Genomic DNA, 26,763 nt, shown 5'->3' with positions numbered 1-26,763 from the left:
AAGAAGTGAGAGTCGTGATCATTGGTATTTAAGAAGATACTTTACTATTAAAGAAACAAGTATTTTTTGCGGGAAAATTCACTTGGGTGGGGGTGGGGGGGGGATTGCGATATGAAGTGCAGAAAGTAAATTATTTTTATTGTGATACTTATATCTCAAAACTGAAGGTAATAGACGTGAACATTGGTGTTTGGAATCTCCCTTAAACATAAAGAAACAAGCATTCTTTTAATTTTTTTTGGGGGGGGGCGGTGGCGGTAAATAAACTTAACGGCGGTGGGGTGTAGAAGTAGGTGAGACCAATTGATTTTAGCTGTTATTAATGTACTTATAAGGATCCTCCGTTGCTCAGGCGGCAGCGCGCCGGCCTCTCACAGCTGGGTTCCGTGGTTCAAATCCCGGTCACTCCATGTGACATTCGTGCTGGACAAAACGGTGGCGGGACAGGTTTTTCTCCGGATACTCCGGTTTTCCCTGTCATCAGCCATTCCAGCAACACATAATAATAATAATAATAATAATAATAATAATAATAATAATAATAATAATAATATTCCGGACCGTCGTCAAATGTGCGGACCGCGCTGGAAACGGCTCCTGGACGGGTAATGACTAAGAATGCAGTCCAGCCGCGGGTTCAGTGCCGCCAAGGCACCCAATATGACACCACGCCGGATCTCCTGATGGATTTTATCCATATTAAAAATGATTATAGGAAAAGATGGCAATGATTTACGGACCCATCTGACCGGGAGGAATACCTGAGCCTAGCCCGGGAAGTACGAAGTCGATTGCTGGAAAGGAAGATTGAAAAATGGGAGGAAACGTGCCGTAAAATAATAGAAAACCAATCAGATCGGGAATTTTGGTGGATTCTCGCAGAAAACGAGTCAGATCGCGAATTTCGTCGGATTATATATCTAAAACAATAAGCATTCAATTATAAATTTCAGTATAATACCGTAGCGAAGCACGGGTATCTTGCTAGTCTATATATATAAAATAGCTTGTCCTGACTGACTGACTGACTGACTGACTGATTCATCATCGCCGAGCCAAAACTACTGGATATAATGAAATGAAATTTTGGGGATATATTCATATTAAAATGTAGGTGCTCGCTAAGAGAGGATTTTTGGATATTCCGTTGCTAAAGGGGTGAAAAGTGGGGGTGAAATTTTAAAATGAGTGCACTTATATCTCAAAACTTTAAAAGTTTACAAATGTAAAAATTGGTATTTAGAATCTTCTTTGAAAATAAGGAAACACGTATTTTTTTGTTTTCAGAAAATCCCAATAGGACGGTTGAAAAAGGGTGAAAAACGGGTTGAATGCCTATAATCAGGATACCGGTACGTACATCTCAGAAACTGAAGATATTACAGACCTGAAAATTTGTACTTTTGATCTCTTTTAAAAATAAAGACACACGTATTTTGTTGTTTTTGGAAAATCCAATTAATGGTAGGGGGAAAAGGGGGGTGAATTTTTAAAATGAGTGTATCTATATCTCAAAACTTTGAAAGTTTACAAATGTAAAAATTGGTATTTAGAATCTTCATTAAAAATAAAGAAACACGTATTTTTTTGTTTTCAGAAAATCCCTATAGGAGGGGTGGAAAGGGGTGAAAAAGTGTTGAACGCATTTAATGAGGATACTTATATCTCAGAAACTGAAGATATCACAGACCTGAAAATTGGTGTTTCGGATCTCCTTTTAAAATAAAGAAACACGTACATTTTTTTTTGGAAAATCCAGTTAATCGGGGGGTGAAAAGGGGGTGAATTTTCAAAATGAGTGTATCTATATCTCCAAACTTTGAAAGTTTACAGATGTAAAACTTGGTATTTAGAATCATCATTAAAAATAAAGAAACATGCATTTTTTTGTTTTCAGAAAATCCCAATAGGACGGGTGAAGAAGGGTGAAAAAAGGGGTTGAATGCCTTTAATCAGGATACCGGTACTTATATCTCAGAATCTGTAGAAATTACATACCTGAAAATTGGTACTTTTGATCTGTTTTAAAAATAAAGACACACGTATTTTTTTCTTCTTGGAAAATCCAATTAATGGGAGGGGGAAAGGGGGGGTGAATTTTTAAAATGAGTGTATCTATATATCAAAACTTTAAAAGTTTGCGCATGTAAAAATTGATATTTAGAATCACCCTTAAAAATTAAGGAACACGTATTTTTTGTTTTCTGTAAATTCGAATAGGAGGGGTGTAAAAGGGTGAATAATGGGTTGAATGCCTTTAATGAGGATACATATACCTCAGAAACTGAAGATATTACAGAACTGAAAATTTGTATATGGGATCTCCTTTAAAAATAAAGAAACGCGTATTTTTTTGTTTTTGGAAATTCCAATTAATGGCGGTTAAACAGGAGTGACATATTGGGGTGAATTTTTGAAAGACTATATCTACAGAATATCAGAGAAACGTAGAATGTTACAGACGTAAAAAGTGGTATTTGGAATCTCCAGTAAATGTAAAGAAACATAGGTGATTTGTTTTTGGAAACTCCTCTTAAGGGGAACTAAAAAGTGGGTGAAATTTTAAAATGAGAATTTATACAGTATATCTCAAAATACTGAACATGTTACAGAGGTGAAAAATAGTATTTTTTATCTCTATTAAAAATAAAGAAACGTGTACTTTTAGTTTTCGGCAATACCACTTGGGTGGAAAGGGGGGGGGTAAAAGTGACTCAAAATGGTGTTGAATTCTTTTAATTAGGCTACAGTTATCTCAAAAATGAAGATGTTACAGACATGAAATATGATATTTGGAATCTGCTTTTTTTTATCAAAAAAATTGTAGAGAAACACGTATTCTGGGAAAATCCATTGAAGGAGGGGGAGGGTAGGTGAAAGAATTGAAAAATTAATTGACTTAATTGTATGAGAATACTTACATCGATTAAAAATTTAAGTTGTTAGGGCCTACAGACGTGAAAATTGGCATTTGGATCTCCTTTAAAAACAAAGAAAAACGTGTTTGGGGGGGGGGGCAAATCACTTGGGGGCCGGGAGTGAAAAGGAGTTGAATTCCTTTCATGAGGACACATAAATAAAAAAACTGAACAAGTTACAGAGTTACAGTCCTGATGATTGGTATTTAGAAGATCCTTTACTATTAAAGTAATAAGTATTTTTTGCCGGAAAATTCACTTGGGTGGGGGGGAGGAGTGTGAAAGTGAAAAAAGTGAATTATTTTAATCTCAAAACTGAAGGTAATAGACGTAAACGACGGTGTTTGGAATCTCCTTTAAACATAAAGAAACACGCCTTCTTTTAGTTTTTTGGGGGGGAGGGGTAAATAAACTTTACGGCGGTGGGGTGTAAAAGGAGGTTAGATCAATTGATTTTACTGTTCATAATGTATTTATAAGGAGCCTCCGTTGCTCAGGCGGCAGCGCGCCGGCCTCTCACAGCTGGGTTCCGTGGTTCAAATCCCGGTCTCTCCATGTGACATTCGTGCTGGACAAACCGGAGGCGGGACAGGTTTTTCTCGGGATACTCCGGTTTTCCCTGTCATCATTCATTCCAGCAACACTGTCCAATATCATTTCATCTCATTTGTCATCCACTAATCATTGCCGCAGAGGAGTGCGACAGGTTTCGGCTGCTGGCACAATTCCTATTGTCGCCGCTAGATGGGGGCTTTATTCATTCCATTCCTGATCCTGTCGAATGACTGGAAACAGGCTGTAGATTTTCAATGTACTTATTCTGATCATAAACCGATCATTTTTAATCTTTCTTGGGTTCGTTTTCAAGAGCCATCTTTTCCTTCGGAGAACGTTCTTAGATTACAGTAGATTCTCCTGACATATGAAATAAAAATTTAAACACATTTGAAATAAACGATAGGAATGAGATTGACCGTCCAATATTTCGCCTCCATAATAAGGTCAATAATGCACGGAAGTATGTCATTCGTATGGCCAGAAATCCCTCACACTTGCCTACGCGCGACAATGGTGCTGGTCACATTCTCAAAAATGACAATGGCAGCAGATGTAATTTACCGGCAAGTAGCGGTCTTGCATCTTGCTGTGGGGTCCAGATCATCTATAATAATAATAATAATAATAATAATAATAATAATAATAATAATAATAATAATAATAATAATAATAATAATAATAATAATAATAATAATAATAATAATAATGTTCTGGACCGTCGTCAAATGTGCGGACCGCGCTGCAAACGGGTCCTGGACGGGTAATGACTATGATTGCAGTCTGGCCGCGGGATCAGTATCGCCAAGGCACCCAACACGACACCACGCTGGATCTCCTGAAGGATTTGATCCATATTAAAAATGTTTATAGGAAAAGATGGCAAAGATTTAGGGACCCAACTGACCGGGTGGAATACCTATACTTAGCTTGGTAAGTACGAAATAGATTGCTTGAAAGAAAGATTGAAAAATGGGAGGAAACTTGCCATAATCTATTAGAAAACGAGTCAGATCACGAATTTTAGCGGATTCTCTCAGAAAACGAGTCAGATTGCGAATTTCGGCGGATTATATATAAAACAATAAGCATTCAATTCTAAATTTCAGTATAATACCGTAGCGAAGCACGGGTACCTTGCTAGTCTATATATAAAGTAGCTTGTCCTGACTGACTGACTGACTGACTGACTGACTGACTGACTGACTGATTCATCATCGCCGAGCCAAAACTACTGGACATAAAGAAATGAAATTTTGGGGATATATTCATATTATAATGTAGGTGCTCGCTAAGAGAGGATTTTTGGATATTCCGTCCCTAAGGGGGTGAAAAGGGGTGTGAAATTTTAAAATGAGTGTGTCTCTATCTCAAAACTTTAAAAGTTTACAGATGTGAAAATTGGTATTTAGAATCTTCTTTAAAAATAAGGAAACACGTATTTTTTTGTTTTCAGACAATCCCAATAGGAGGGGTGAAAATGGGTGAAAAATGGTGAAAAAGGGGTTGAATGCCTTTAATCAGGATACCGCTACTTATATCTCAGAAACTGAAGATATCACAGACCTCAATTTTGGTACATTCGATCGCTGTCAAAAATAAAGAAACACATATTTTTTTGTTTTTGGAAAATCCAATTAATGCGAGGGTGAAAGGGGGGTGAATTTTTAAAATGAGTGCATCTATATCTCAAAAGTTTTAAAGTTTAGAGATGTAAAAATTGGTATTTAGAATCTTCATTAAAAATAAAGGAACACGTATTTTTTTTGTTTTCGGAAAATTCCAATAGCAGGGTTAAAAGGGTGTGAAAAATGGGTTGAATGCGTTTAAAGAGATTACTTATATCTCAGAAACTGAAGATATTACAGACCTCAAAATTGGTACTTTTGATCGCTTTCAAAAATAAAGTAACACACATTTTTTTGTTTTTGGAAAATCCAATTAATGCGAGGGTGAAAAGGGGGGTGAATTTTTAGAATGAGTGCATCTATATCTCAAAAGTTTTAAAGTTTAGAGATGTAAAAATTGGTATTTAGAATCTTCATTATAAATCAAGGAACACGTAGTTTTTTGTTTTCGGAAAATCCCAATAGGAGGGGTGAAAAGGGGGTGAAAATTGGGTTGAATGCCTTTAAAGAGAATACATATATCTTAGAAACTGAATATATTACAGACCTGAAAATTGGTATTTGGGATTTACTTTAAAAGTAAAGAAACAGGTATTTTTTCGTTTTGGGAAAATCCAAATAATGGGGGGTGAAAAGGGGGATGAAATTTTTAAAATGAGTGTATCTATATCTCAAAACTTTTAAAGTTTATAGATGTAAAATTTGGTATTTAGAATCTCCTTTAAAAATAAAGAAACACATATTTTTTGTTTTCGGAAAATCCAAACAGGAAGGGTGGAAAAGGGTGAAAAAGAGGTTGAATGCCTTTAATGAGGCTACTTATATTTCAGAACCAGAAGAAATTACAGACCTGAAAATTGGTATTTGGGATCTACTTTAAAAATAAAGAAACAGGTATTTTTACGTTTTTGGAAAATCCAAATAATGGGGGGTGAATTTTTAAAATGAGTGTGTCTACATCTTAAAACTTTAAACGTTTACGGATGTAAAAATTGGTGTTTTGAATCTCCCTTAAAAATAAAGGAACACGTATTTCTTTGTTTTCTCTAAATCCCAATAGGAGGGGTGTAAAAGGGTGAATAATCTGTTGAATGCCTTTAATGAGGATACATATATCTCAGAAACTGAAGATATTACAGAAGTGAAAATTTGTAAATGGGATCTCCTTTAAAAATAAAGAAACACGTATAGTTTTGCTTTTGGAAAATTCAATTAATGGCGGTTAAACAGGAGTGGCAAATTGGGGTGAATTTTTTGAAAGACTATATCTACAGAATATCTGAGAAGCGTAAAATGTTACAGACGTAAAAAGTGGGTATTTGGAATCTCCTGTAAGTGAAAAGAAACATAGGTGATTTGTCTTTGGAAACTCCACTTAAGGCGAACTAAAAAGGGGTGAAATTTTAAAATGAGAATTTCTACAGTATATCTTAAAAAACTTAACATGTTACAGAAGTGAAAAATGGTAATTTTTTAATTCTATTAAAAATAAAGAAACGTGTATTTTTAGTTTTCGGAAATACCACTTGGGAAGTGGGGGGGGGGGTAAAAGTGACTGAAAATGGTGTTGAATTCTTTAAATTAGGCTACTGATATCTCAAAAATGAAGATGTTACACACGTGAAATTTGATTTTTGGAATCTGCTTTGAACGTAAACAAACACGTATTCTCGGAAAATCCAATGAAGGGGGTTTGGGGGGTTAAAGGATTGAAAAAATTAATTGACTTAATTGTATGAGAATATATACATCTAATAAAAACTAAAGTTGTTACAGACGTGAAAATTGGTATTTTGATCTCTTTTAAAAACAAAGAAAAGCGCGTTTGGGGGGAAATAACCTTGGGGGGGGGAGTGAAAAGGAGCTGAATTCCTTTTATGAGGACACATAAATCAAAAACTAAAGAGGTTAGAGTGGTGATAATTGGTATTCAGAAGATCCTTTACTATTAAAGGAACAAGTATTTTTTGCCTTAATATCACTTTGTGAGGGGGTGAGGGGGAGTGTGAAAGGAAGTTAAAAAAAAGTGAATTATTTTTAAGGGGATACTTATATCTCAAAACTGAAGGTAATAAACGTGAACATTGGTGTTTGGAATCTCCTTTAAACATAAAGAAACACACCTTCTTTTAATTTTTTGGGGGGTGGGGGTAAATAAACTTAACGGCGGTGGGGTGTAAAAGGCGGTGAGACCAATTGATTTTACTGTTCATAATGTACTTATAAGGAGCCTCCGTTGCTCAGGCGGCAGAGCGCCGGCCTCTCACAGCTGGGTTCCGTGCTTCAAATCCCGGTCCCTCCATGTGACATTCGTGCTGGACAAAATGGCGGCGGGACAGGTTTTTCTCCGAATACTCCGGCTTTCTCTGTCATCATTAATTCCAGCAACACTGTCCAATATTTCATTTCATTTGTCACTCATCGATCATTGACCCAGAGGGGAGCTTCGGCAGCCGGCACAATTCCTATTGTCGCCGCTAGATGGGGCTTTATTCATTCCATCCCTGATCCTGTCGAATGATAGGAAACAGGCTGTTGACTTTCGATGTACTTATTCTGATCATAAACCGATCATTTTTAATCTTTCCTGGGTTCTTTTTCAACAGCCATCTTTTCCTTCGGAGAACGTTCTTAGATTAGAGTAGATTCTCCTGGCATATAAATAAAAATTTAAACACATTTGAAATAAACGATAGGAATGATATTGACCGTAAAATTGTTCACCTCTATAATAAGGTCACTAATACACGGAGGTATGTCATTCGTATCGCCAGAAATCCCGCACACTTGCCTACGCGCGACAATGGTGCTGGCCACATTGTCAACAATGACAATGGCAGCAGATGTAATTTACCGCCAAGTAGCGGTCTTGCATATTGCTGTGGGGTCCAGAACATATAATAATATTAATGATAATAATAATAATAATAATAATAATAATAATAATAATAATGATAATAATAATAATGTTCTGGACCGTCGTCACATGTGCGGACCACGCTGGAAACGGGTCCTGGACGGCTAATGACTAAGAATGCAGTCCGGCCGCGGGTTCAGTAGGCTACCGCCAAGGCACCCAAGACGACACCACGACAGATCCCCTGAAGGATTTGATTCATATTAAAAATGCTTATAGGAAAAGATGGCAAAGATTTAGGGACCCAACTAACTGGGTGGAATACCTGGACCTAGCCCGGGAAGTACGAAATCGTTTGCTGGAAAGAAAAATTGAAAAATGGGAGGAAACTTGCCGTAATCTATTAGAAAACGAGTCAGATCGCGAATTATGGCGGATTCTCGCAGAAAACTGGTCAGATCGCGAATTTCGGCGGATTATATATCTAAAACAATAAGCATTCAATTATAAATTTCAGTATAATACCGTAGCGAAGCACGGGTATCTTGCTAGTACTATATATGAATGGAACTCCAACATTCAGTTTATAGTATTCTTTCTCTGTTCAATTTCTATGCACCTACTTTATATGAACATTCATCGCATGTACCAATTATTAACACTATTCACGATAGCTATTTAAGTTACTCCTTCTAATTTTGTATACGGCATGTATCACATATTATGAAATTATGAAACGATTACAATAAATAATACCCTCTCCCTAATCTATGATTTTCGAGATTAAGGGAGACGGGTATCTTGAATCTTGAATCTTGAATTGGAAGTGTAAGTAAATTGTTTTAAATATTTAGAGTAGACTTTGGAGACGATAATCAGCAGAGAACCGTGGAAGAAGTTGTATTTAACAGGCGAGTATGATTGCAGTGTTTACATGGCTCGCCCTGAATTCAGAATTCAGGAGAAGCCACTTTCTGAAATGCCTTGTATTGTGGTTATAGACGTAAACACCCTTTCGAGTCTTGCATGCTTCTCTCTCAGTAACGGCCAGTCACTGCACTGTTACGTCACCATGTGACAACTGACAAGCGACAGGAGATAACTAGAGAAGAAGGAATGTGAACCCCGGGTGCGGAAGGATACTTTCCTTGGTTCTTGACTTGATTAGCAGTATAGCAGCGAGGATTGAAGACACCTCATTCTGCAAACAATTTACCTATTTCTTCCCTGTTCACATATTCTACCGGTACTCTTCAGTCTGCGGTGATGCAACTGTCCAGTTTCGTCACTCAGATCATTTGATGCATTACCATGTCCGCCGTTGGCGTTAGTAGTTATTTCTAGCGCAACGTCCGGCTCCATGGCTGGCCTTTGGTCACATGGGTCCCAGGTTCGATTCCCGGCAGAGTCGGTAGTGTAAATCATAATTGGTTAATTCCGCTGGCACGGGGGCTCATCCTCAACACGACTTATCCTCGGACACTCCCGGCACTAAAAACCCTACGCCATTTCATTTCTAGCGAAACGCTAACTGTTATAGAAAACTCATAACCATGTTTGCTTTATCTCATTACAATGTACTGGAAAATAATGTGTCCATTTTTCTATTTTCACTGATTTTAGTATATTTTTCTACCACTGATATACGTAAAATTGATAAATTTACCGTTTTCACTGTACTAACAGTACGAAAATTACGAATTGCACAACATTTCTTTTACGTAATCATCACTCATCTAATATTACCAGCATTGTAGCACTGCTAATAGGGACAAGACGTAGGTCTACTTCTTGACGAGGCATCGAACACACGTCACATGTGTAAACATCTGGTGCGGATAAACGGAAGAAATCCAAATCAGCTGACAGCTACTACAATCGTCGACGCCCAGGTAGCAGTCATTGTCATAAAATACTTCCTTCATAAGTCTATTATTTTCAGCGTATAAATAAGGCTATCTGGTATCTACCCGGCTTTCACTCCCGATCAGCAGAGTAAAACGAGTTTGTTAAAATGTTGAATTACAGACACAAATAGCACGGGACATACCAGGTCGTGCGGAAAATAATGACTGAAGCGGACAGTAAACATGATAACGAGGTGCCATGTGACACGATAAAAATCTATTTGAAAATGAATTAATTCTGCGCATTTTGAGGACGCATTATGTAACTAAAGATAAGTTGAGTATGTTTTGTCAAATTCAATACACACACAGTTACAAGAGTTTTTGCTATGACCAATTATCATGTAACTACTTTGTCACAGACACCAACAAATTACAAAAATTCTAGAGACCCGCCAGTAGGTCAGATTTAATAAAACTGTATTTGAAACGGGATGGGGATTATGAACATAAATTAGTCTCTTTATTTCTGCAAAACAACATCTGTACAGTCTGAAGGTACACGTTATCCTCCCAGAAATAGCGTTCAGGTGGACAGATCGAGCTACTGAATCACTGGAGGCGATGTTTACAAACGTGTAACATATGTTTGGAATGATTAATGTAAATTCCATAAAATTGAAAGTCAGCACCTCACTACACAGAAGGAAATTTGAGGTGGGTGGGGGGAAGAAGAGAAAGAGAATGATTATGGAGCTGACGAGATGAGTACACGAAAGAAAAGTGACGGCAGACACAACGCTACTTTGTCTCTGTCCTTATGATAGCATACATTTCTGCCACACAAGTTAAACATATCTAATTATTATAAATGAAAATAAAGAACAACTCTGAAGTACTACGTTATTAATAAAGAACTGTATTCAACAGGCATAATGAATAGACGAGGAAATGTAATACGTGAGTACTTGGGCTACTGCTCTACGTCGTACGACCTCAAGAGATGACTCACTCTTCAGGCCATAATTCCAGGACATCGGTAAAAATAAAATTCTTCTTATAAGTACCATGTTTCATCAAATAAATAAATAAATAAATAAATAAATAAATAAATAAATAAATAAATAAATAAATAAATAAATAAATAAATAAATAAATAAGGCCTACATTGTGCAATAAGCACTGAGCGGACTGACTTTAAAAGTTGACGCCTTAAATGAAAATCCTAAGTTTTAAAATCAGTTGAAAATATTATTATTTGAATAATTTAAGTACTAAGTTGTATACAGTGGCTTACCAAACCCCATGGCACAACAGCCCCTAAGGGTCATAGCCTACCAAGCGACCTCTGCTCAGCCCGAAGGCGTGCAGATTATGAGGTGTCGTGTGTTCAGCACGACGAATCCTCCCTGCCATTATTCTGGGCTTCCTTGACGGGCATACAGTGACTTAAGCCTCATCTAATTTTCAATTCAACGTCCTTGAGTCTGTCGAGGGGAAGGGAGAACCACGTGATCGCCTAATGGCTTCGAGGTTCGAATCAGCTTGGATAAACAGAGATACTGTTACAGAACGACGCTACCATCTAAACTGCTTCGCTGACTTATTGAAGAGCAAATCTTAAATAACTGATTTTTTTGATAATTTGCTTTACGTCGCACCGTCACAGAAAGGTCGTATGGGGACTATGGGATAGGAAAGAACTAGGATCGAGAAGGAAGCAGCCATGGCCTTAATAATTAATTTGCCTGATGTGAACATGATAAACCACGGCAAACCATCTTCAGGGCTGCCGACAATGGGATTCGAACCCACTATCTCCCGAATGAAAGCTGACAGCTACGTGACCCAAAACATGCAACCACTCGCCCGGTGAACTGATTTATCACTTCATTAAATTTTGTTTCTTTTAACACTGTCAATAAATTGGGACTACTGTACCAACAAACCACTAGCAACTTTTATCTTCATAGCTCTCAAATTAACCATGTTTGAAATTTCAAACAACGCATTTCTTGGTTTAGAATTCTTCTTTTACTAGTAAAAAATACTCCCCATCCTACCGTTCCTATCCTGCTCTGCGATGAACACTTCAGTTCCCTGAGAAACTTTCCTCATCCATAATATCACTTCTCAGCCGTGATTCAACTCTTGTTACAATATCTGATAAACATATACCTATTAAATTACTTAATTCTATTCCTTTCTTTAAATTACTTCTACAGTTTAACATCAACTTTTCATTGTCTCCCTTACCTGACATCCTGCTCCCTTTACCCTTATCACCGCTCCCTAGTCCACCCAGTTTCCCTGAAAGTACGCTCGTTATCATTAAAATCTTATGGCGAGAAATATTCATTTCAGGCAAGGAAATCAGTACAGCCCTCAGAACCGCCCAGTACTAGCTTGCACTCTCTCTCTCATTGCTCAAATCCATGCTGAAGCATACACATGCACACACCGGAAGAGCGAGGGGAGATTGAAAAAGCGAATGACGTTAGATCTAACATGAACCAAACACGCGTAGAGGGGAAGGTACTTGCTTCCCCACCTGCCCACACGTCCCCTGGATCGACCTTGAATATGCGCTAGAGAGGGGAATGAAGGGAGGAATTACAAGAGTTCGTATGCCAATTCATTGGGTTTCAAATTCTCATATTTTTGTAGTACCATAGTTATTTTTTGCGAAGGTTGGTTGAAATGTTAGCGGTCTCGGCCATGAACTTATTGCCAAATGGCATCGCGCTCGACCATTGTAAGGACGAATGACCCTTATTTTAGTCAATATAGGGGCCATTAAATCACTCTACATTAATAACTTTGCAAGCACAGTCAAAAGAAGAAATTGTATATTTTGCACTAAAATATGCATGGTTTTCAAATTTAGACGCAAGAGATTAAGAAGAAAGAAGGTAACCTTCACTAAGAACTTAGTAAGGTGATTGTTGTTTCATTTAAGGGGGGAAACCCAGCTTAACATGGGAAAAAGAGGCCAATATTCATTCGATTGTTATATATGCTACAAACGTTGTTGAAAAAATGCTGCGCATATCCCAGTATTGGCACGATTCCTAGCAATCAGAAGCAACTTCAATATTGTCAACATTCTAATTATAACAATTGTAAATAAAATGTTCAAAATTTTCCGCCTTTTTGACAATATATCATGGTTTCCTTCATAACTCTCTTATTGTTTCACGGATAATTATGAATTTTTTAGGGTTTTCTCCCATAGTGTTCTACTACAATGTGTACCTCATTCAGATCAATAGGATTTATATTATATTTTATATAACATCTTTATTTACAAAAATAATAATATTTTCAGGTGCTCGCAATAAAAAAATCGACAAAAATATCTAAATCACAGTTTATGTTAGTGGGTCTCCCCCCTTAAAGACATACTCCTTTAATGAAATATTATACTATTGTCAATTGTCAACCACAATTGTAGCATATTTAACAATAGAATGAATATTAACCTTCTTTTTTCGTTTGTTAAGCTGGGTCTCCCCCCTTAAAGACATACTCCTTTAATGAAATATTATACTATGCCTTTTCTTAATATAATTATGGGAAATAGGAGATAAATTAAACGGGATAAAACGACGTATAAGGATAAAAGACAGAGACAATGCTTACATTTAAAAGACTTGTAAATGAAAAAGATAACCTTCACTACGAACTTATAAAGGTGATTCTTGTTTCATTTAAAGACGTACTCTTTTACTGATATATCATACCATGCTTTTTCTTAATATAATTATGGGAAATGGGAGAGAAATTACATGGGATAAAATGACGTATAAAAAGAAAAGACAGAGACAATGCTTACATTTAAAAGGATTGTAAATGAGGAATATTCTTCGCAATCCAAAGAAAATTATGGGTGTGTTGTAATAAATAAAAATAAGATATTCTCAAAATATCATAGTGAAATGTCTTAAACAAAGGAGTGCATTTTGTAAGCAACAAATATATAAAATGAACGCTTCCTGCGCACGAAAATAATTGTATTTGTATAAAATGAAAAGTAGAGTGTTATCTTAAACAATGAACTAGTTTCCCACAAAATAATAATTTTATAGCCATTCAAATAACTGCAGGAAACTAATCAGAGGAAAGCAGAAACTGAATGGTTCTTCATTACCGTACCTTGTTAATAGGAAAAGATTTTCATTTATGGCTTCTAAAATAGCTGTCTTGCCCACTAGTTGCCTTCTTAGGTTGCCCCGATTTTCTGCGAGTTTTAAGGCCTTCCGTGCCCACTTCCTGCTATCTTCTTATCTAAAACCAAACTGTATCTTCTGAGTGACCGACCGCTTCAACAATATTTGATATCGGACGACCACATTCCCACATACCTACAATGCGTCCTCTGGTCACTTCTGATGTACAGGACGTGACGGATGATGTGTAGAAAGTGTTAGGTGTAACGCATGTATACTTCGGACAGTTGAAGGAGGAGAGACTGTTATTTTAAACTTCCATTCGTTGTGGAGTTATGACTTGTTCGTGCACTTTTCATACACTCCGTTGTGCCCGTGTCTTCCCACACTCCTTGACCCCTGCGCACAGGCTGTGAAGATAGATGGCAGTAGGACACCAGAGTAAAAGGATTTAAAACTTATAACAGTCCCCGACTACTAAAGCATTTTAACATCTGTATGCAACTCCATTGTTTTAGCAGTTTGGAAATACTGAATTACATGAGATATCCGTATTCATGCGAGACTGATCATGATTAGTATTCGAATGAGTCGAGGTGCTATGTGCTATTGTATATTGTCGAAAATACATTACAGGTCCAGAAGTTATTCATAGGGGAAAACGTGCTAAGTAGCTCAGTCTTTTCTTTTCTCTTCACGAACTGTCACGTGGTATAAACATATTCCTTCTTATTACGACCGCATTTTCCACCTTTATAAAGCCGCTGAATTTAATTCCCATAGGGTATATGATTATCAATAATAATAATAATAATAATAATAATAATAATAATAATAATAATAATAATAATAATAATAATAATAATAATAATAATAATAATAATAATCTCACCATATTTCATCCTCAACAACCAATGTAAAATAACCTGGCATTAAATAATTATAATCATCAGGGTCGTAAGGGTGTTTGAAGACCCGTTCCTATGGAGATATTGTCAACGCTGCTCTACGTATTGGGGCGGAATTACATCGTGCGCATTTCGTCACAATTAAATTAATTCTTCACAATGAAATTGCAATTAATTAATTGTTTTCCTTGGTTGGGAGAAGCCAGTATAATCAGAATGTTTAACCATAGAAACATCTTAACCATTTCCCTAGAAAATGGAGTTTGTAGTGACCTCTGAGTGCGTAACGTCACAAGCCACACCTCCTGGAAGACGAACACATGTGACAGACGTTGCCTCGATCGCTTCTCCTCCATCTTCAGGGTTGGCCAAAATCTACGCGCAGACGTTACTTGTTTTCCTTTCCACCCGGAATTCTTCTGATCACGAGTTTACCTCCCTATAATACTTCTAAATAAACGTCCTTACTTATACGTTCCATTGCGGTTCAAATGAACGTCATCTGAGCGCAGTTTCACACCACCTACGTACTCAGTAGGATCTACAAATCTCACACCCATTTTTACACATATCCACTACATAGTCTCATGTAAATCCCCGATCATCCTCTGGTCAGTATCCCGCTGATAATAATATTCGCGCCGTTAAACTTCTCCCACGCTACGTTAAGCAAATACCATACAATCCCAAATATGTTGATTCCTCTTCCTGCTTGCATTACGTCGTTGGTACCAATACTACCGATATGTTAACAAAAGGAGGATATTATTTCCTATTTCCCCCATCCCAAATCAAAACAAAGTGAACCTAATGTACATAACTTACAGCACGTAATTTACCGAACACCAATGTAAGTACTCAATGAAAAATTTAAATAATTATCACTAATCTTTATTTTCACTAAATAGATCACACACACGCACACAATTAACCAAATTTTGATGCTGCAGGTATTAACTACTATGGACCGGCCCAGCGGTGTAGGCGTAGCGTGCTTCCTTTCCCGGCGGCCTCGAGTACGATTCCCGGCCAGGTCAGGGATTTTTACCTAGCACTGAGGGCTAGTTCGAAGTCCTATCAGCCTATGTGATAACAATTGAGGAGCTATCTGACGGTGAGATAGCGGCCCCGGTCTAGAAAGCCAAGAATAACGGCCGAGAGGATTCTTCGTGCCGACCACATGACACCTCGTAATCTGTAGGCCTTCAGACTGAGTAGCGGTCATTTGGTAGGCCATGGTCCTTCTGGACTGTTGTGCTATGGGCTTTGATTTGTATTAACCAGTCAGAGTACTTGTAAGTCCTTATTTCCGGAACGACTTCCTTCCAACTACCGATCACAATACATTCAGCTGTTGCCTACTTACTCTATGACTCGGCCACTTTTCGGTATGCTCATACTGAAACCATGAGGTTGAGATTCCAGCAAATTAAACCTTCCTAGCATGCTGCCTAGAGTTCATTTATGCCTACCAAAATATGCAAATTAGTGTAGGTTATCAATAGGCTAAACTGTCGTTATCAGCCCTCCTTCATCTCGGTTGCGATGTGCCGACATGCGTGCGAACAAATGTGACTCTTAATTTCAAACATTTTTTCAACAGCCAACCTGGCACGATCACTATACTTACACAGCACCAAACAGAAAAAGAAATACACTTGCTTTCGTTCAAGAATGTAATGTAAGTAAATAACCTCAGAAATCGTTATGTGTACGTTACCTACTATGGAAGAGATGAAGCATACGTACGGGCACCAGGAATCTAGTTCTTCTTTTCCACCGACGAACACCAGCTCCTTGTTGATTGGGTAGGCACATTTCACAAGCTGTTCACTATCGCAGGTCATGCCTTCCCCAGCGTCCATGAGCGCTGTAATGAATGAAACGGTGCAGTGATTGTTAATAGTTGGTAAATAAGTATGAACAACGTATCAGAATAATCAGAAACGGGGAGAATGCTTGTACACATTGGGACTGTTTCCGTTAGGTGGACACACTCGCAGAACCTTCAGAGTGATAGGGAGAAACCGGCCTGACCATCTCATACACAATCGTGTTTACTTGACTTATTCTTTGGGTTTTAAATTATCAGGGCACACGTACTGATTTTAGACTCAAATATTGGAAAAACAATGGTATAGTTGTTAAAATAACGTAGGCTAAGTTATCGGATAGTTTTCACATACTCGAGAAGACTGTGATGAAAACCAGGGTATCTAAAGCTCTAATCGACTCAGCACCAGCAACATCAACAGGAACATCATAGTACTATCCAGTGTTAACACAGGTACACACGTAGGGAGAGTGTGGGGAACGTAAGAAAGGAGAGAGTAAAGCTGGCAGAAGTTTATGTGTTTGCTAGAGGTTTAACTACAGTAGTGGTTTAACGCCGCACTAACACATATAAAGTTTTTCGGCGATGCAAGGACGGTAAAGGTCTGGGAACGGGAAGGTAGCGGCCGTGGCCTTTGTGAAAATAGGAAACCACGGAAAACCATCTTCAGGGCTGTCGAACCAACCACATTCCGAATGCAACTTCAAGGCTACGCGACCCTAACCCCACGGCCATCTCACTTGGTTTATGCGTTTGTTGGATTCTTTTCTCCAGGAGTATGGAAATAATAATAATAATAATAATAATAATAATAATAATAATAATACATGCATACATCATCATTATAGACCGTTATGCCTTTCAGCGTTCAGTCTGCAAGCCTCTGTGAATTTACTAAACGTCGCCACAATCCTCTATTTGCAACTAGTGCTGTGGCCTCTTTTAGTTCTGTACCTCTCATATTTAAATCGTTAGAAACTGAGTCTAACCATAGTCGTCTTGGTCTCCCTCTACTTCTCTTACCCTCCATTCGCCTCACATGACCCCACTACCGAAGCCGGTTTATACGCACGAACTCCATCCATCGAGTTCATTCCTAACTTCGCCTTTATCTCCTCATTCTAAGTACCCTCCTACCATTATTCCCACCTGTTTGTACCAGCAATCATTCTCGCTACTTTCATGTCTGTTACTTCCAACTTATGAATAAGATATCCTGAGTCCACCCAGTTTTCGCTGCCGTAAAGCAAAGTTGGTCTGAAAACAGACCGATGTAAAGATAGTTTCGTCCGGGAGCTGACTTCCTACTTACAGAATACTGTTGATCGCAACTGCGAGCTCACTGCATTAGCTTTACGACACCTTGATTCAATCTCGCTTAGTATACTACCATCCTGGGAGAACACATATCCTAAATACTTGAAACTATCTACCTGTTCCAGTATTGTGTCACCGATCTGACATTCAATTTTGTTGAATTTCTTACCTACTGACATCAATTTAGTCTTCGAAAGGCTAATTGTCATACCATACTCATTGCACATATTTTCAAGTTCCAAGATATTAGGCTTCAGGCTTTCGGCACAATCTGCCATTAAGACCAAGTCGTCAGCATAGGCCAGACTGCTTACCATAATAATAATAATAATAATAATAATAATAATAATAATAATAATAATAATAATAATAATAATAATAATAATAATAATAATAATAATAATAACAATAATAATAATAATAATAATATTGTATCGGGAGGTACACCTCAACGCCTCGCATTCAAAATTAGCGCTTAAATGAACTCCTCTATTGGTAAAACAGTGAAACTGAAACTACACCAACTTGGAACTTTAATCAGAAGATGTCACCACTAAAATATTGAGTAATTTTGTTATTGTGAAGTTTCCTAAACTGACTAAATTTCTCCTAGTTTCGTTTGCTATTCATAAAGAAGTTTGGACATTTTTCCACAGATGACACTACCAAAAAACTATGATCATGCACCCTGGTGCAAAGTGCTAGATAATTTAAAGAAGTTTTGTATTTCTAGGTTTTTAAACTGATTGATGTTCATTTATTTTTGGGTTGGCAATATTTCCTTTTCCTTTCCGCCAGTTTTAAATCTGGCCAATGAAAATTTTCTGTAATTAATTTTCAACCTATCACAGGCTTCTTGTTCGATTTTGAGTGTTACTTTTGAACTAAACCAAAAAAAAAATTGGGAGGGTATGGCTAGTTTAGTCTCGAATGATCTCGAACCTTCCCTGAGGGTTTATAAACAGCGGCTTTTCACGTTTCTTGGCCAATTGATCGACGTCTATCTGAGTGTGTGTGTTAAGCAGGAGACGGCAGCTAGAACATCTACAACCGAGCTCGATAGCTGCAGTTGCTTAAGTGCGGCCAGTATCCAGTAATCGGGAGATAGTGGGTTCGAGCCCCACTGTCGGCAGCCCTGAAGATGGTTTTCCGTGGTTTCCCATTTTCACACCAGGCAAATGCCGGGGCTGTACCATAATTAAGGCCACGGCCGCTTCCTTCCACTTCCTAGGCCTTTCCTATCCCATCGTCGCCATAAGACCTATCTGTGTCGGTGCGACGTAAAGGAAATAGTAGAACATCTACAAGGTAATGGCCACCTAACTTTAGTCTTTCTTGCTACCTCCGCAATTTAATCCGAGGGAAAGGTCCGAATCGTTAACTATGTAACCTACTTTTCTAAAATGTAAACCATCTTTCGGCTAATGTAAAAAGTTCGTAAATCCTTTAATTGTAAATCGGGGATAGAGAGTGAATTACCCTCTCGAGCTTCCCTTCATCTCGGTTTGAGGTGACTACGTTTTATAATTGTTTTTCATTCTGTAATGTGGTAAAGTAATTTCTGTACGAGTCACCTCAGTAGTTGGGGAATAGCCCCTGTTCCATCGGCCGAGAGCCTTTTAGGTTTTTAAGTGTTCATATCTAGGAGTGCAAGTATACGCCTCCATTCATTTTGTGTTCGGGCCATTAATTTAACCTGTTATTCTAATTCCAAGAAGACCCAGTAGGTTGGGTATTTAATACCCCTGTATAAATAAGTTCCATTTGTAAATAGTGGTCTGAGAGACCAGAGATTGATGTAATGTTGCCTTGAGTAGGCAGTAACGAACCGAGAGCCTATTAGCTCTTTTTCAGTTTTGTAATTGTAAAGAGTGCCTCTGGAAGACTAAATATTGTAATTTTAGGAGCAAGTGCTCTTTGAATTAGGGAATTTCTGCCATTGACTAAATTTGTTCTCATTTTTTTAATTGTAAATTTGAGCTGGGAGCTCAGGAGTTGTAAAGCGAGGGGCTTGAAGCCCAGGATCTGTAAAGTTCACTAGTTTTGTATTTTCCTTGACTTGTTTCAAGATTGTCATTGTACTTGATATATTATGGTGTTCACTCAGTGAAAGATTATTAAGTTTGAAGTTCTAAAAGAAAAATATAACATTTTAAATTTTTTATTCAATTCTTGATATTGTAGATAGACCCATTCCCCGCGGCACCTTCTTTAACCTCTTACTGCTCCACGGGTAACCCCGTAACAATAATAATATTAATAGAAATAGTAATAGCTCTTAGTCCCACTAATTATGTTAATGCAGTTTTCCGGATAGGCTAAGGTGCCAGAATTTTGTCCCACGGGTGTTCTTTTATGTGGTGGTAAGCCTATCGACACGAGGTTGGTATATTCGACCACGTTCAGATACCACCAGAGTTTCGAAACGATCAAATCCGCCAGCTTGGTCAGGTCTGTATCATCAAGCCCAGCATGGAAATTTAGGCTATTTCCAGTCATGAAACTACGCAATTCATGGTTGCGAACTGAAATTAAGGACTAAAATTACGGAAATGCATGCGTGTATTTGTGACCTAGTCATTAGTGCATGACATAAACACGAGTGTTAATTCGGAACAGAAGTTGACTACCCCGCTTTCTTTTGATGCAGTTTTCTAAATTTGTCTTTTTCCCCTCAGGTTTTGTTCTATAAAGTTCTTTAAAATGAATTATATCGCCTATTGTTCCCATTCATTTTTTAGGAAGTTACGTGTTTTCCTGAATCAAACAGTAGCTCTGGATATATACCAGGCGGCACGCGAGCGCCGTACTTTTTGCTTATAAACGGCCCGCATGCACAAATGATGAATGGGATATCTACTAACTGATTTTCACATGGGCACTACAACCAGCAGGCAGGTTACGTCAGAATATGAAGAGATAACAACAGGACGGTCGCTCGCAGCATGTTCCTCAGCGCTACCAATCTAATGCAACCCCTTGCATTAGTAAACCTGATTTTAGACCGAATAGTACTAGGCTGATATATGGTACAGCAGCACTACATTTGCTGTCTACATATCGGCAATGGCTAGTGTGCTCAGCAACGACGAATACACATACATCATTTTGATCCACGGAGAATCTGGTCGAAATGCTGCCGTAGCTCGCAGACGGCACGCACAGGAGTTTCCAAACAGACGTTCTGCCTTCTACACACGTATTTTACCGAACAACTTTTTTATGGAGTGGAATGTCTGCACGTGTATAAATTAACAAGTTATTAAATGTTCTTTTATGCATCTTTGGTGTGTTTACAAATGCACCCTGTTATGGAAGTAGTTCAGTAAAATGACTACTATTTGTTTCCCAATACCCGAAATACAGCACGTTGTAGCGTTCCTTCGAAAACAAGTGATTAGTCATCTCACGCATCACTATTGCATGGCGGACATTTGTAAGTAGAAAGCACGGCGCTCACAGGCCGCCTGGTATTTACTTTCGATGAATTAAATATCTAGGAATTGATCAACAAATAATTAATGCACAAAATATTACATCGTATTTTTTCTAGAAAAGAAGAAAAGGAATTATTTACGTTCCTACACATATTCTGTGATAAGGGTAGCATTATGGAAGAATGAAAGTAGATTTTACGGCAAAATGATTTCAACTATATATGGAGTATATCCGTTGTGTGTACTTCTGAGTATTCTTTTATACTTCTTTAGGTTCTGCGAGTACATTTCATCTATCCCTTAAATGAATTAAGTTATTCAACAAATATATCTTGTGAAATGACATGAAACCTAGGAGCGATCCAGAGAGACTAACGGCATCAATTATGCAATTATTAAATACATTTGTGATGTAAATTCGCTTGGAATTTAATTGGGAAACCACGGGAAAACTGCTTGGAGGATAACCATAATGGTATTTTAACTCCTCTTCGCATTTTTATTACCGAGGATGAATTTATCTCGTCGAATACATTACAATCACTCTCAAACAAATTCGTAGTAAAGTCATAAATTAAACCCGAGCCAACGTCAGCCTAATGTAGAATACATTATCATAATATGAGTTTATAAATTAAATCTCTAACTCCACCCTTTATCCCCGCCTTCTTGGACTATTTTCCTCTCATGCTCTTTCTTTGATACTCTCACTCACACAAAAATATGACGTCTAAGTAAATGTTTAATTAGCATATAGAAATAAAAATCTATGAGAATTGTGGACCTGATATATACATAAAAAATTATATCCCTCGCTTGTGTCCGTGTTTGTGCGGCTAAGTTTGAGAATCATCGAGCGGATTTGAATGCAATTTTCATCGATGTATCGAGAAGGGTTTAGGTGTATGAAATATTAATGTATGGCAAGAAATATCAGAGAAAAATGTCCGTCCGACCGTTTTCTTGGCTTCTCTACCTTAACCTTCAACCATACATCGGGGTACCGGCATGCGTGTGAGTATTGTTGAGCATACGAAGCTCTAAAAGAGGTCTGTGGCGTTAACAGGTCTACCTACCTGTAAAAGATATCCGTCAGTATGTGTTTTATGTTATACATTGTTTGCTTTTAAAGATGCCTAAAACATTAGAAACGATATTTTAAGATGAATGTCCGACTCATTGGCTGAATGGTCAGCGTCGAGGCCTTCGGTTCAGAGGGTCCTGAGTTCTATTTCCGGCCAGATCGGGGATTTAATCGCCTTTGATTAATTCTTCTTGCCCAGGGACTGGGTGTTCTTGTTTGTCCCAACACTTTCCTCTTCATATTCAGACAACGCACTACACTACCTACCACCACAGAAATACGCAACAGTGATTACATCCCTTCACATAGGGTTGTGTTAGGAAGGGCATATGGCCGTAAAACAGGACCAAATCCACATGTACAATCCAGTTCGCACCCGCGACCCACAGGTGTGATGAAAAGCGGTACAGAAAGAAGAAGCTATTTTAAGATTAATCATGTAATCCTTATCAACATAAGTTGACCATTCACTTTCATAACAGTATTAAGATAAATATAGTCTACTCTTTGCAATATATTATAATTTTCATGAGTGATTTATGACTTATCGTTATTTTAGTGCAGCGCAAGTATGGTTTAAATTTATCACATTGGGAGGAAGAAACAAGCAACAGGCAAACGGTCGGATGGGCCTTGGTTAACGTCATCGTAAGCTACACACAGTTGCTTAAAAAAACGAAGAAGAAACGCAAAGTATTGTATATGATCCTCGCAGGTATACTTTTACCAGAAACAACTGAACGTATAGATATGCGTTTGTTGTGGGCATCCATGAGCTTTGCATCTACATGGGAGATGAGTTACATGTTGATTATTATTAAAATTAAGTATGATAATGTACTAAATGCGAAGAAAATACAATACCATGCGCTCATTATTTCACTCGGTGGAGGTTGGGGACTATTGTAAATACACTGAGTGGCTAAAAGTTCTGAGAAGACACCGAATGTGATATTAATAACGAGTTGCTCCTCCGCGAGCCCTCAAAACGGCAGCAGTACGGAGGGGCATCGACATAACAAGGTGTAGGAATCGTTCGGGAGGGATCTGGACCCACGGATCTTGCACTGCTACCCACAATTGGTCTTGTGTAGTTCGTACGGGGTTCATGGAGCGTACACCAGCATTGACAACATCCCATAAAGGCTCGATTGGATTAAGATCGGGGGATCTGGAGGGCCAAACTGTTGTCGTAACTTCACTGGAGTGCTCCTCCAACCACCTGCGTGCCACCACAGAGCGGTGACATGGCGCATTGTCCTGTTGATACATGATATCTCCATCAGGGTACTCTATTTATTTATATATAAATTAATTAATTAACTAATTTATTTATTTATTTATTTACTTACTTATATATATATATATAATTCGCTGGGGCCATCAAGGACCACGTTAAGTCTTGTTGCATTTGACACTGAACTTGGCCTTCTTTAGAGCCCAAATTTCCCTCATTCTTTGTGAGTGGGGCCTGCTTACGCTCCTCTGTCCAAGGGGCACGGTGTCTTCTCTTCGGTTGCTCGTCTCGGTTTAGCCCGTTCGTCAATATTTTCTTGCGGAAGAGATCTCTGTTAAAGGCGTCTTCAGCTGAGATATGTAGCATTTGCAGGTCTTCTTTGGTATTTCTAAACCAGGGAATTGTGGTTTTGGGGTTTGAATAAAAAAAGTGAAAGATTTCTTTAGTTAACTTTCTTCTGTCCATTCTTTTCAGATGACCGTAAAATCGTGCCCGTCTTTTTCTGATTGTGTCGGTAATTTTCTCTATTTTGCTGTAGACTTCCTTGTTGGATCTCTTTTGATGGATTCCATTTCTGTACTTTGATCCCAAGATTCCTCTCACAATTTTGCGTTCTCTTTTCTCCAGTTCTTCAAGGAGTCCTTTGTTGGCATTTAGAGACAGGGTTTCGGCTGCATATAGAACTACTGGCTTCAGAACTGTTTCATAGTGACGTATCTTGGTGTTTTGGGAAAGGAATTTTTTGTTGTAGATTGTGCGGGATGTTTGGTAGGCTATTTCCAGTTTGCGTACTCGCTCCTGAAGTGCTTCTTTGTCCAGTCCATTTTTCATGATGATCTCACCCAGGTATTTGAATTTGTCTACTCGGGTGATGTCGCCGTATTTTGTATGGAGTTTTGGTGGAGCCTCTTTGATGTTAGTCATTACTTCTGTTTTCTCAAACGATATCTGCAAACCAGTTTGTTCGGCAATTTCCTTTAAAATTTCAACTTGAGCTCTAGCGGTTTCTATGTCGGTTGAGAGAACAGCAATATCATCGGCAAATGCTAAGCAGTCTGTTGTGATCCCCTTGGATTTGGTTCCTATTCTCAATGGACTGTAGTTGGTTTCCTGTGATCTCACCCGCCAGGTTCTGATGATCTTTTCAAGAACACAATTGAAGAGTATCGGGGATAGCCCATCACCTTGTCGGACTCCTGTTTTGATGTCAAAGGAATGCGAGAGACATCCGTGGAACTTCACCTTGGATTTTGTATCGGTTAGGGTGCTCTAATTAATGCCAGCAGTTTCAAATCAACTCCAAATTCATTTAAGATGTTTAGCAGGACTTCCAGGTCAATGGAGTCGTACGCTTTTTTAAAGTCCACAAAGACAGACACATACTGCTTGGACCTTAGTGTACAATATCTGATGATCGTTTTGAGATTTTGGATCTGTTCAGCTGTTGAGCGACCTTTTCTGAACCCTTCTTGGTATTCACCTATTTGATGTTCGACTTGTGCTTCCAAACGCTCCAGGATGGCAAGTGATAGAATTTTGTAAGTCACGGGTAGCAAAGATATTCCTCTGTAGTTGTTGATGTTCTTCGTGCTGCCTTTTTTGTGTAATGGATGGATCAAAGCTATTTTCCAATCTTCGCGTAGGGTCTCCTTGTTCCAAATTTCTTCTATTTGCTTTTGCAAGATATCAAGTGATTCTTCTGGGGCATATTTGCATAGTTCTGCTACTACTGAGTCTTCCCCCGGCGCTTTGTTATTTTTGAGACGGGCAATGTGGCGCTTGATTTCATCTCTGTCGGGTGGTCTGGAATCTGGGTACCTGAGTAAGGGTTCCTTGGTCTCAATGGCGCTTTGCGGTTTAGAGCAGTTAAGTAAATTCTTGAAGTAATCTGCCAGAATGCTGCAATTTTCTTCATTTGACGTCGCCAGTGTGCCGTCCGTTCGCTCAAAGCATAGAGATGGCGGTTTATAGCCAGCGAGTTTGCGTTTGAAGGCTCTGTAGTACTCTCTGCTTTCATTCTTCCTAAAGTTTTGTTCTATCTTTTCAATGAGAGATTTTTCGTATTTACGTTTCTCAGTTCTGAACACCCTAGCTGCCTGGGCACGTTGGGTTTTGTAGGTTTCCCAATCATTTTCTGATTTCGTAGAGTTGTACTGTTTCCACGCATTGAGTCTTTCTTGGAGGACTGATTCGCAGGTACTATTCCACCAGGCATGCTTTTTGCTTCTCTTGATTTCTGCAACGTCTTTGGCGGCCTCAACAAGGAGACTTTTGGCGTTGTTAAAGTCACAGTCATTTGGTCTAGCCTTCTCCTGGAACTCCTCGACCCTTTGCCGAAGTTTATCATTGTCGAAGCGTGTGATCTGTTTGGTTGTCTTCCTTGTGTTTGCGGGAATTGGTTTGAATTTGATAAGAGACATATAACGATCTGAGGCCACATTGATGCCTTTCTTTACCTTGACATTCATAATCTCAGGGCTGTTTCTCCTGGAGATCGCAACATGATCAATTTGGAACTCTCCGAGAGCTTGGACGGGAGAACGCCAAGTCATTTGCTTTCTGGGTAGATGGCGAAAGTGGGTCGACATGACCTGCAGGTTGTGATTTTTGCAAATGATCACCAGTCTTCTGCCGTTGGGATTGGTTCTTTTGTGAGCAGGGTAATTTCCTATAACTCTCTTGTACTTCTGTTCACGACCTAGTTGGGCATTGAAGTCACCCAAAAGAAGCTTGACATGGTGTTTGGGGATTTTGTTCAATTTTTCATCCAGTAGGTCCCAGAAATTATCAACTTCGTCTGGATCAGACTTGTTCTTATCGTTTGTAAGAGCATGTGCGTTAACTAGGGCGTAGGTTTTGTTCGCGCATTTAATTGTGAGTATAGACAATCTGTCATTCACAGGTTCGAAATTTGCAACCGATTTAAGGATCTTGGTTCTAACAGCAAACGCGGTTCCAAGCAGCACAGCTCC

The 26,763-nt window shown here is 38.5% G+C and overlaps 1 protein-coding gene across 2 annotated transcripts in view; it reads right to left on the bottom strand.

Moving 5' to 3' along the window:
* LOC136862917 (uncharacterized) overlaps positions 1–26,763 on the bottom strand; it is a 355,991-nt gene that overhangs the window by 108,423 nt on the left and 220,805 nt on the right. For both annotated transcript variants that reach the window (XM_067139196.2, XM_068225811.1), the window contains exon 2: positions 16,632–16,752. In XM_067139196.2, the coding sequence (XP_066995297.2) occupies positions 16,632–16,752 (121 nt within the window). The remainder of the gene's footprint in view (positions 1–16,631; positions 16,753–26,763) is intronic.

Source organism: Anabrus simplex, chromosome 2 (assembly GCF_040414725.1).
Source record: "Anabrus simplex isolate iqAnaSimp1 chromosome 2, ASM4041472v1, whole genome shotgun sequence".
NCBI lineage: Eukaryota > Metazoa > Arthropoda > Insecta > Orthoptera > Tettigoniidae > Anabrus > Anabrus simplex.
Note: the sequence above shows the minus strand (reverse complement) of the source record. Positions and strands in the feature narration are given on the sequence as shown.